This window comes from Candida orthopsilosis (genome assembly GCF_000315875.1).
Source record: "Candida orthopsilosis Co 90-125, chromosome 2 draft sequence".
Lineage (NCBI taxonomy): Eukaryota > Fungi > Ascomycota > Pichiomycetes > Serinales > Debaryomycetaceae > Lodderomyces > Lodderomyces orthopsilosis.
This window is the reverse complement of record NC_018295.1, coordinates 656,029-667,343: the sequence shown is the minus strand read 5'-3', so window position 1 is coordinate 667,343 and position 11,315 is coordinate 656,029. Positions and strand designations below refer to the sequence as shown.

General features: G+C 38.4%; 6 protein-coding genes across 6 annotated transcripts; 4 read left to right on the top strand and 2 right to left on the bottom strand. All coding sequences in view use genetic code 12, as the record gives it.

Moving 5' to 3' along the window:
- Window positions 1–47: 47 nt before the first annotated feature.
- Window positions 48–437, bottom strand: CORT_0B03130 (hypothetical protein; the record flags this gene model as incomplete). Its single annotated transcript, XM_003867414.1, has 1 exon — window positions 48–437. The coding sequence occupies one exon, from the start codon at window positions 435–437 to the stop codon at window positions 48–50; it is 390 nt and encodes a 129-aa protein (XP_003867462.1).
- A 398-nt stretch (window positions 438–835) lies between these two features.
- Window positions 836–2,467, top strand: CORT_0B03120 (membrane transporter; the record flags this gene model as incomplete). Its single annotated transcript, XM_003867413.1, has 1 exon — window positions 836–2,467. One exon carries the CDS (start codon window positions 836–838, stop codon window positions 2,465–2,467), a length of 1,632 nt encoding a protein of 543 aa, XP_003867461.1.
- Window positions 2,468–2,677: 210 nt separating this feature from the next.
- On the bottom strand, window positions 2,678–3,064 carry CORT_0B03110 (hypothetical protein; the record flags this gene model as incomplete). The annotated part of the gene is made up of 1 exon (XM_003867412.1): window positions 2,678–3,064. The coding sequence occupies one exon, from the start codon at window positions 3,062–3,064 to the stop codon at window positions 2,678–2,680; it is 387 nt and encodes a 128-aa protein (XP_003867460.1).
- A 194-nt stretch (window positions 3,065–3,258) lies between these two features.
- On the top strand, window positions 3,259–4,143 carry CORT_0B03100 (Ayr1 oxidoreductase; the record flags this gene model as incomplete). The annotated part of the gene is made up of 1 exon (XM_003867411.1): window positions 3,259–4,143. The coding sequence occupies one exon, from the start codon at window positions 3,259–3,261 to the stop codon at window positions 4,141–4,143; it is 885 nt and encodes a 294-aa protein (XP_003867459.1).
- Window positions 4,144–4,604: 461 nt separating this feature from the next.
- On the top strand, window positions 4,605–6,827 carry CORT_0B03090 (hypothetical protein; the record flags this gene model as incomplete). Its single annotated transcript, XM_003867410.1, has 1 exon — window positions 4,605–6,827. The coding sequence occupies one exon, from the start codon at window positions 4,605–4,607 to the stop codon at window positions 6,825–6,827; it is 2,223 nt and encodes a 740-aa protein (XP_003867458.1).
- Window positions 6,828–7,831: 1,004 nt separating this feature from the next.
- Window positions 7,832–10,348, top strand: CORT_0B03080 (Alr1 transporter of divalent cations; the record flags this gene model as incomplete). The annotated part of the gene is made up of 1 exon (XM_003867409.1): window positions 7,832–10,348. One exon carries the CDS (start codon window positions 7,832–7,834, stop codon window positions 10,346–10,348), a length of 2,517 nt encoding a protein of 838 aa, XP_003867457.1.
- Between the last annotated feature and the right edge of the window lie 967 nt (window positions 10,349–11,315).

Genomic DNA, 11,315 nt, shown 5'->3' with positions numbered 1-11,315 from the left:
AACACTTCCGTCAAAATCGTCATTTAAAATTATGTTACCTGCTTAACCTATTTCGTCACTTTACTTTTCTTGTTCTTTTTCTTTTCCTTCTTTTTCAACCCAACAAAGCCATTTTTCAATACTCGTATATATTGTTGCCAAAATCGATTCAATTGATCAGTTTCCACAACAGTTGATAACTTCAATTTTTCTTGCTTTTTGTCCTTGTTATTGGTACTATTCATTGAAATCCGGACAAGAATAGGGTATGAGGTGCTATTCTGTATTTGATTATGAGGTATAACATTTGTTGGAAGGTCATCGATGGACAGACTTGAAGATTCATTAGATGAAGAAGCCAATCGTTTTTGAGTCAAGTAGATGGATGATTTGCCATTGTTGTTCGTTACAGCATCATTCAACTGTTTTAGAAATTGTGAATTATCTAGTCTTGTCATTGATCTGCTTATATGTTTTCTGTAGTAGATGTATAATAATTACCACTTTCGTTGAACTCCTACAAAGATATTACATTTTCTCTCTACTTTTTTGTATCAATTAAAAGTTTTTTTTTGTTTCTTCTGTCTGTCTTTGAGACAAAATTATTTTTGTTGTTGACAGTTTTTTTGTTCAAGCAAACGGAATTAATAGATTTCATATAGATATATAATCAATTACATTCAGTGTTTTGTAATATTAATACTACTACTATTTCAAATCAAAACTTAGACTACATACTTGAGATAGCAATTGGTGATACAGCTTACAACTTCTTTACAACCTCAACGTGCATCTCTTTCACAACTTAAAACTTCATCCCTAATACTAATCTCCACAACACCACCACAACCCAACCATGTCAGGGACTCTTGAACAACAACAACAACAACAGCAGCACAGGGCCCATATGGCGTCTCACTTGCCCAAAAGACTAACTGCATTGATTGTATCTGTTTTTGTTGCCTTGGCTTCTGGAACACCCTACATGTATGGAGTTTATTCACCACAATTGGTAAAACACATTGGTCTCACGGCTTCGGATTCTGCAACCATATCATTAGCTACTAATATTGGTTCTGGCGTTGGAGGATTGCCAGGTGGGCTCCTCATTGATCATTTTGGTCCCCAGATTAGTATATTTGTTGGCTCATTGTGTATATTTGTGGGGTATTTCACAATGTTCAAAATTTACTATCATCAATACAGCAACATGTTTGTTATATGTATCGCCATGGCCCTTATGGGATTCGGATCAATCACCAGTTATTTTGCAACCTTGAAAGCATCGCAAGCTAATTTCCCTAAACACAAGGGTGCTGCTGGAGCCTTACCGGTGAGTTGTTTCGGGTTTTCCGCCACAGTTTTTTCCATAATATCGGCTTCGTTCTTCAAGGATAACACTGGTGGGCTTTTGCAATTCTTGGCTTTCTTTTGTGGGTTCGTCGCACTATTGGGCTCCTTCTTTGTCCATGTGTACGTTGCAGATGAAGAGGATGAACGTGACCACAACCTTTTAGAGCCAAATAATGATAGCCAGGGCCATCAACATCCATTTTCAGAGGCTGATGCTTCATTGATTTCTGACATAGAGCCACCCCCACAATCTTTATCAAGATCTGAATCCCTAAATGGATCCTTTTCTTTTTGGGGGATTGGAAATAGGACGCCAAGATCGTCAATAAGCTTACAAGATTCAGAAGCAAGTGAAGTTACGCGAGGTTTAATAGATGAGGAAAGAATTGATAAACAATTGAAACCAAGGGCTAGTCCGCTTGAGACAATAAAGCGTCGTCTTGCTGATAAGATTTATTTGGTACATTATTTCATCGTATCGATTGCTGCCGGGGTGGGACAGGTTTACATATACAGTGTTGGGTTCATTGTTGCTGCACAATACTACTACAATAAAGAGCATGATGCGCAAACAAAATTTGACCTATTTAGGAGAGCTGTCCAGGTTGCACTCCATGACCCTGATGCCGCTTCCATACAAGCTTTACAGGTATCAATTTTGTCAATTGCTTCATTCTTGGGTCGTCTTGTTGCAGGTTTTGTTAGTGATTACATTCACAAAAAATGGCATATTCAAAGACTTTGGATAGTACAAGCAACTTTAATCATCCTTTCACTAGCACAATATATTACAATCACAAACGTTTCGGAATTTCATTGGACAGCTGTAGCTTCCAGTCTAACTGGCGCATGTTATGGACTTATATTTGGTACATACCCGGCTGTCATAGCTGATTCATTTGGTACAAAGACATTTTCAACAAATTGGGGCTTAATCTGTACCGGCCCACTCGTCACATTGTACGCCTTGAACAAGTATTTTGGCTGGATCTATGATACTCAAACAGATACTGAAACGGGGATATGCTACCTTGGTAATGGGTGTTATAAAGGTGCATTTGAAGTTAGTTTGATCTTGTGCAGTATTGCCTTCTTGGTATCTGTGATTTTGATTTATACGCAAAGACACAAATAGAGAGTAGACTATTTAATATTTATAAACTATAAAGTTTCCTTTTCCATGTGTGAGCAGGTTTGTCACCGCCAGTCATGCAAAACTTACCCTTTAATCATTTTACAGTGGCCGATCTGAAAAGTCCAATCACTAGTATCCCTCTATGTTCGTTTGTACGCATTAAATTATTCAACCTCTGGTAGATGCACCAGTAAAGTTTCTTGGTCCTGACTACGTGCTTTCATTTCTAGATTCCAACTCTTGGAAATCTTTGACGAGTTGCTTTTTGTCAAAGTAATGCATGTGCTTCTTCAAGACTTTATCCTGAGGCAGCTCTATATGAAGCACTGGGGCGTCATAGCAGTATTTATCAAACCATTCTTTATTCTTAGGATCCATTATGTCTATTTTTGTAAGGTCCAAATTTATTTGATCCACTGTTGGTGATGATATTGCCTGTTGAAGAATTTCGTTGGCATTGGTACACAACATACAATTTGCTTTGGTAAAGAATTTGAGCAGCACAGTAGACTTAAAACGTGCCTGATTGCAAATCCCTCGTGTAATTGTCTTAAGAGTCAACATTGAAATCATATTATCGCTACTTGACTCTTGCATTATTTTTCAGATTCCATACAAAAATTATAAACCGCGTGAGATTATTGTGACAATATAAAGCTTATGTAATTTTAAATCCGGTTTTTAGCAACCATGCACGCTTTCTTTGCATTATCTGTGGAGAAACAAAACAGAAAACACAATTTCCATTATCTTATACCCGTTCTTCTCTCCACCATACACACATCAAAGAAATGCCGGAAAATCGCCAAAAGGTTGCACTAATCACCGGAGCATCTTCAGGAATTGGGTTTGCTACCTCAATTGAACTTGCAAGGAGAGGCTATGTTGTTTTTGCTGGAGCAAGAAGATTGGAACCAATGGCAAAATTAAGAGACGACTATGGTGTAAAAATTTTCAAGTTGGATGTCAGTGATTTACAGAGTGTTAAAGATGCCAGAAGCTACATTCAGAAAGAAACTGGGGGAAGCTATTTGGATATATTGTACAACAACGCTGGCCAATCTTGTACAATGCCCACAACTGACGTTACTGATGAGCAATTCACCCAGTGTTTCGAAGTTAATTTGTTTGGAGCAATGCGTATGGTTAGGGAATTTGTGCCTCTTTTGATCAATGCCAAAGGTGTTATTGGGTTTACAGGCTCGGTTAGTGGAGTGAATCCATTCCCCTTTTCATGCACCTATTCAGCAACGAAAGCTGCAATTCAACTGTATGCCTCAGTTTTGAGGTTAGAATTGAAACCATTCGGAGTCAAGGTCATCAACTTTATCACGGGAGGAGTTAAAACTGATATTGAAGATAAGAGAAGCTTACCAGCAACATCCATTTTCAATGTGCCAGGAATGGAGCAAGCATTTGACGAAAGGAGACAAATGGCCGTCAAAAACAACCCACTTCCAGCTGACGTATATGCCAAACAGGTTGCAGATGATTTTGAAAGGGCTAAATTGGGAGGCTCGTTGCACTTATACCGTGGAAAAATGGCATTTTTCTTAGGCTTTATTACTCCTCTTCTTCCAAGATTTATCATAGAATGGGCTTTGGTTCGTAAGTTTAAATTTGTTGGTGTGTTTGAATACTTGAAAAAGAAGTATGCTTCAGGCTACACAGCATAATGTTATATAAGCTAAATGCCCTTTGTATCCTTTTTTAGTAATACAATAGGCTATGTACCTTATCTGCCTCAGGAGAATTGGATAAGTCATTTGAAACAAATTGTTTGACTTTGTAGAGCAAACAGATTCCACACTTTGCTTTCATGTAGTCTTTCTCTACGTCACTAATTTTCTAAGTACGCAGCAAAGTTGGGGTGCGTAAGCTTGGCATTAGGCTCGATTGATTTGGGTAAATTTTGCTCCTATGCCACCGGAAGATTATCCCTTAATTCACTGTATTCTTCGTAGTCTTCAACGTTGCTTATCGAAGAGCTTACTTATTCTGCCGGTTGACCTGAGGTCTTCTCCATTTTTTGACGATTGGAGCCTGTGACAGTTTTGTGTAGACAATATCATCAAAAAGTTGAATACTTCAAAACTTACTAACAATCATTACTACCACGCAAGCTCACCTGTATACAATGACAAGCGAACCTTTTCTATGGTATAGAGATAAAGATCGGCTAAGGATTGGAGAAGTCAACAGGTACATTGTCACCTACAAGCGACAGCGTGGTGCCGCTACTACTCAGATTTATTTCAGAATTAAAAATATAGAGAACCCGGGTATAAGAACCATACATTTGCTAACCGGTCCATTCATATTGTACTGTCACGTTGTACCTTGTAACTACAACTACAAGAGAAAGTTTTGTCCGGAAAATGTGGAACAAAATCCTGAGGTGGCTTTTGAAAATCAAATTAAACCTAATCAATCTTTTAATGTGACATTACTTTTGAATGACAATTCTCTAGCTAAAACATCGACCGAAGGTGAAATTCACTATGAGCATTTTCAATGGGAAATAGAGGTGATATCACAGATTGTCATTACTAAAAAGACCGAGGTGCTCTATGACATGATGATTGGAGACGATCCTCGTGCTATGAAAAAGTTGGGACTTGGTAAGCTACAAAAAACATTAACCAGTATAGTGCCCAATAACAACGACGAAGACAGAACTGCACAAGAAGTATTTGACCATGAAACGACTAATCATGTGTTCAACCCGTATTTGAGTGTGGACAAGAAAACCACTGATGACCTTTGGAACAGAAAACCACTAGATCCACTTAAACCAGTTCATTTAGTAATAGTTACCCATGGTATTTTCTCAAACCTCACAGCTGACATGCTCTACCTAAAAGAAACTTTGGAAAGTTCCGTGCTGGAAAATATCATGATTCGAGGATATCGGTATAATGCTGGAAAAACTGAAAAAGGGATCAAAAAGTTGGGTCGTAATGTGGGTGACTATATCGCCGATGTAATTGAAAAAGAACCTTACAATTTCAACAAAATATCATTTATTGCCCATTCACTTGGAGGTGTAGTACAATTGTATGCCATCAAGTACATATTAGTGACTAGAGGTGTTGACTTTTTTGATCGCTTGCATGTTCAGCCAATCAATTTGATTTCATTGGCAAGTCCATTCTTAGGTATCTTGAATGAACTCAACTTGGTCCTCTCATGGATACTAGATCTCGGCACACTTGGAAAGACAGGGCGTGACCTAACATTGCTGAAGAGATTACCTGGATGGAAAGACGTGGAGATTGGTGATCATCGAACAAAGGACAGATTCAAGCCTGTCTTGGAAACATTACCTGATGACCCACTTCAAACATTTTTGGGAAAATTTGAACGTTTAACTGTGTACGCGAATGCTATAAATGATGGTATTGTACCTTTGAGAACAGCAGCTATTTTGTATCTAGACTATGAGGCGTTGGGTGATGTGAATGAATTAAAGAGGACAAACAATGTTATTGACAGGCCGGAGTTGGAGAATGATCATCATGATGTTCAAAGCAATGAAAGTCAAAATAATGTTCTGGAGGTTCCTGAATCTGGTGCGTCAAATGATGAGACTACTGGCAAGGGTCATATTTCACAAAGTGGTCGAGAACAAAATGGTGAAACCCCCCACTCACTTTCAAAGGAGAAGAATCGATTGAAAGAAGTTCACGATAAATTCGATGAGTTTACAAGTTTGAACTCTTCGCAAAAGAAGCTAACTAGGAGGCAGAAGAAGTATCAGAATTTTAGCATCAAAGGCTCCGACACCAATTCCGATAGTTTGTCTGCCAGTAACAATTCCTCCATGGATTCATCGATGGATCCATCGACTACAATCAATGTTCCTCCACGTGCCTCAGCAATTGAGTCTGCTCTAAATACCTTAATTTGTCCTATTCCTTCTCAAGAGTATATAATGGATCCAGCTTCAAGAAACCCGGTGATTTTCCATGACAAATACTACCACTTTGATAAATCGAATGATGAGACCAATGTTAAGTCGCGTTCTTTAAGAGAGAGATTGTTTGGATACTCTGCAGATTGGAGGCTTCATAAACAAGTGGTTATAGCCAACAAATATCACACTAGCAAACTTAACTGGCGGAAAGTATTGGTGAATTTGCCACCTGATGCTCATAATAATATCATTGTGAGACGGAGATTTGCCAACGGATATGGATGGGGGGTAATTCATCATGTTTGTGAGAACTTGTTTGAAACAAAAACAGATGGCAATGATCAACTTGAGAAAGATGTTACATATGATGACAATACGTTTTTGCAAAACGAATCAGAGAAAAAGAGCGAGGAAATGCAAGGTGATGTCAAAGCTAAAATATAAGTTCCATGGACAGCTTAAAGTGCCAAATGGAAATTTTATTAGTCTTGTCAAATGTCTTGTGGAGACCACTATAGAGCTACAATGTATTATATAGTCCAACAACATACTTCTTCTCCATTGAACTAGCACGAAAAGAAGCTATCTAAAACAAAAGTCACATGAATTGATTAAAAGGGATTTGGAGCATCAAAATTTCGAGCATTAATAATATGTGTAACGTTACATTTTGATCTAGATTGACATGGGCGTGCATGAATGACCAAAAAAATAATCTTTTCAAGATGAGAAAGAGTAAAGATGTCAATTGTGTATTATCCCATATTCATTCTCTTGCTCAATTTACAAAATCTTTTATATGATTGTTCACAAATCATCTACACTTTCTACTACATCTCAACCATAATCAATACGACTTTACTCGTTGATGATCAACACCAATTGATTTATCGAGTGTAATTTGTTTTCGTTTAACAGTACAAAAAGAGAATCATTTGAAGTGAAAAAAAAAAAGAAAAGAGTGATATATCAAAGGCAAAATAGAGAATACATTAATAAATTAATTAGAATAAACCTAAAGACCGTTGTCTCTCATAGTTTACACACTATCCAAGGTGACCGACCATTTTGAAAGTTTGATTCAATTTAAGAGTATTACTTTGTTGCTGAAGAGTTTTCAACGACATTTAACAATCAACCAACGTGCTCATTTTTGAATTTCTTTTTTCATTTTTTTTCCTTCGGTTTTTTATTAAAGGATTGAATTAAGCAAAAAACTACCATCATCACATAGAATATAAAAGGGTAGTGGACACATATAACTTGGGGGTGTGATAATTCAAAAGCTATGCAAAACCCTCTTCTTCTTTAGACAACTAATAAGAAGGAGAAAGCGACAACCATAGATCTGCACCGCAAAAGTAAACGCTGCAGGAGCATAGTGACAACTAGTATAAATCCAATAAGTCATCCATTCCAATAAATCACCTCGGCCAAACATTTGAAAAATGTCTGATACAGAGAGTGTTTTCCAACCTACGGGGAATAACCACAACACATTACACACTGATGAGGTATTGAATGATCATAGGAACCAAAATACCAATGCTGGCTCTGCGATTATTGACGATGGAGATGACCATCCTGAAACAGTAGGGGTTAATCATGAGAAGCCACAGGCAAGGGCTCGTGCCACAAGTAAGGCAGAGTTAGATTTAACGGAAGCTAGCAATGTAGGTGCTGTCCCTGTCCCTAATACTAGCGGTAGAAGGAAGAGCACAAGAAGAGGATCAACGAGAAGGCAATCCGTCGGTGAGGGTACTTTACCTTCCCAATATCAAGCTTACAGTCATGGTCAGCCAGCCAGGTCTTACATGGCATCATTGCGCAAGGACTTTTACTTGAAAGATGATGACGATAACGCCGCTTTGCCAGTTCCTATTATCAACAATCCAACGAGCAGTAGCAAACCAAGAAGCAAGTCAACCATTGAGAGCTTGGCTCCAATAATCAAGAAAAAGACACATCGTAGCAATTCAAACAACTTGGAGGCGGATATTCTGAGTCCAATGACTAAAATCAAAACAAATGACTCTTTCATAATCACCAACAATGGTAACGGAGAAGAAGTAAAAGTGAGGAGACCCTCGAGGTCTTCAATTGATAGTGAAGCAGACTCGCATGGGTCAAGAACATCGCAAGAAACCGAGGAAGATGTTTGTTTTCCCATGATGCGAGAACATGTCAAGATTAACGGGATTGATTTTGACGAGATTGATGAGTTCATCAGAGAAGAAAGAGAGGAAGCGGCAATGCAACGTGAGTTTTTAACGAAGAACCAGCTGGCAATTGAGGAAATCAGCCATGAAAACTCGCGTAAATTTGAAAATTTTGGACGAGGTAATAGTGTTAATGGAATACCATCAAATACATCCGGTCTCAGTAGGCAACCAACTAGCACAGCTGCACTCAAGTACACCCCAAAAAACATATTGCATCGAACATTTCAACGTTCTAATGAAGTTCCAGAGTCAACGAGCACTACGTCATCATCGTTGGAAGAGTTGAAGGCTAGACATGCTTTAGAGGCTGATGACGCTTCTTCAATGGAGCAGGTCAAATTCGGAGGAGCCCGGATCACTGATGGTACAAATGGCACCTTACCTGACAGGTTTTCATTTTTCCATTCCGAATCTGAAGAGACCGTGCACGCACCTGATATACCTTCGCTTGTACCCAATGGTGAATCGATACAAGAGCTTTTCCACAACGGAGAGGAGACTTGGTGGTTGGATTGCACGTGTCCTACTGATGCTGAAATGAAGATGCTTGCCAAGGCTTTCGGGATCCACCCCTTGACGGCGGAAGATATTAGAATGCAAGAAACAAGAGAAAAGGTGGAATTGTTCAAGAGTTACTACTTTGTTTGTTTCCATACATTTGAAGCTGACAAGGAATCGGAGGACTATCTTGAACCAATCAATGTGTATATTGTGGTTTTTCGTGATGGTATACTTACGTTCCACTTCTCACCATTGACGCACCCAGCAAGTGTTAGAAGAAGAGTGAGGCAGCTAAGAGATTATGTTGATGTTACAGCAGATTGGTTGTGTTATGCAATGATTGATGATATTACTGATAGTTTTGCCCCAGTTATCCATGGTATTGAATACGAAGCAGATGCTATTGAGGACGCAGTGTTCACAGCAAGAGATACGGACTTTAGTAATATGTTGCAGAGAATTGGTGAATCACGTCGAAAAGTGATGACATTAATGAGATTACTTTCAGGAAAAGCGGATGTCATTAAGATGTTTGCCAAGAGGTGTCAAGACGAAGCGGCTTTGGGATATGAAAAGCAGCAACAGCAACTTCGGCAACAACGTTTTCATCAAGAATATGCATCTCCGCGCTCTTCATCAGCAAATATACCAGAAACACATGGCAGTGGTGGCACTATCCCATCAAATAGTAATGCTGGACACAATGGCGGACCTCCCTCCTCCAGTCAACCACAAGCATGGCTGCAAAACATGGCTGATAATGCCCGCCCCCGTGCAGATATTGCTTTATATTTAGGTGATATTCAAGATCATATTATTACTATGTTTCAAAACTTGTTGGCTTATGAAAAGATTTTCTCGCGGTCTCATTCTAATTATTTAGCTCAATTACAAGTTGAAAGTTTCAACTCCAACAACAAGATTACAGAAATGTTTTCTAAGGTTACAATCATTGGTACCATGTTGGTTCCTTTGAATTTAGTAACGGGTTTGTTTGGAATGAATGTGACAGTTCCAGGACAGGACTCGAGTATAGCTTGGTTCTTTGGTATTGTTGGAGTATTGATTGTTGTTGTAATTGGAAGTATAACGTTTGCTAATTGGTGGTTAAAGAGTATCAATAGACAAATTGACAGGGAAAAGAGAGCAGGGTTTAGTTCATCTAGAAGGAGTATTCGGAGTTTGGGATTGAGACGCCATAGTGCAAAATCAGTGATAAGTTTTCCTAACAAATACGATTAAAATTTCACAAAGGGTTTAATTTTAGAGAGTGTTATAGTTTATATTTATTTAATAGCTGAAATTTCATTAAAAAGATAAAACAATTTTGTAATTAATTCTTCACGAAAATTGCGTTACTTTTGTCATAAACATAAAAGTCGTTGATTTCCACGTCACTGAACCTATTACAACATGACATTGTAAAGCGATTACGAAGCCTGCCGTGCGTGATGGTGAGTAGGGTGATTATCACAGAGCTGAATTCTCTTCAGTCGATACATACACTACATGGTTGGTGCACTAAATTCACACAATTGGAATCTCAACAAAAGAAAGAATTATAGTATATTAGGTGGTGTAATCGAAATTGCTTCAATAATAGGGATAAACACCATCACAATTGGTCATTCAGTGAAATAGAGAAATCATTTTTGATTTGGATGAGGTTTAGATGAGATGTGATCTTTGTTTATCTCGCTTGAAGGAGTTGACAATTTGCGAGATCATCATAAGGCTTGTTCATAGTATTTCAAAGTGTGAAACTTTGCACTTGAGAAGAGGAGATTACTGAAACTACCATTTAGCGAAAAACAGGCGAATACGGGAGAGAATGAAAGTGATGTAATTGCTATTGTATTGTGAAAGATGAAACCCAAATCACCTAATCAACACCATCTCCCTACCTAATCTTGGGTTGAAAAGTTGGATAGACTTAACTTCCATTTTTGGCTCATAGCGCAACAACATGAAACAACTTGTTGGGCCCTTATATCAGCACTTTGAGTATTGCCAGACCTTGTTTGGATGTTGCCAAATAAAGATGGATTAGTTCAGGCGAAAATGTGTTATTAAATCACGCGTCTTTCACGTGAGTTTTACTATGAAAACTTTGCAAGGTTTCGCCTCAAATGCATTGAGTGTCAAACTCTCCCCGCAAAAACTACGACTGTCGTCATTCTGGTCCATTAACTGACCGGGTACTTACAGA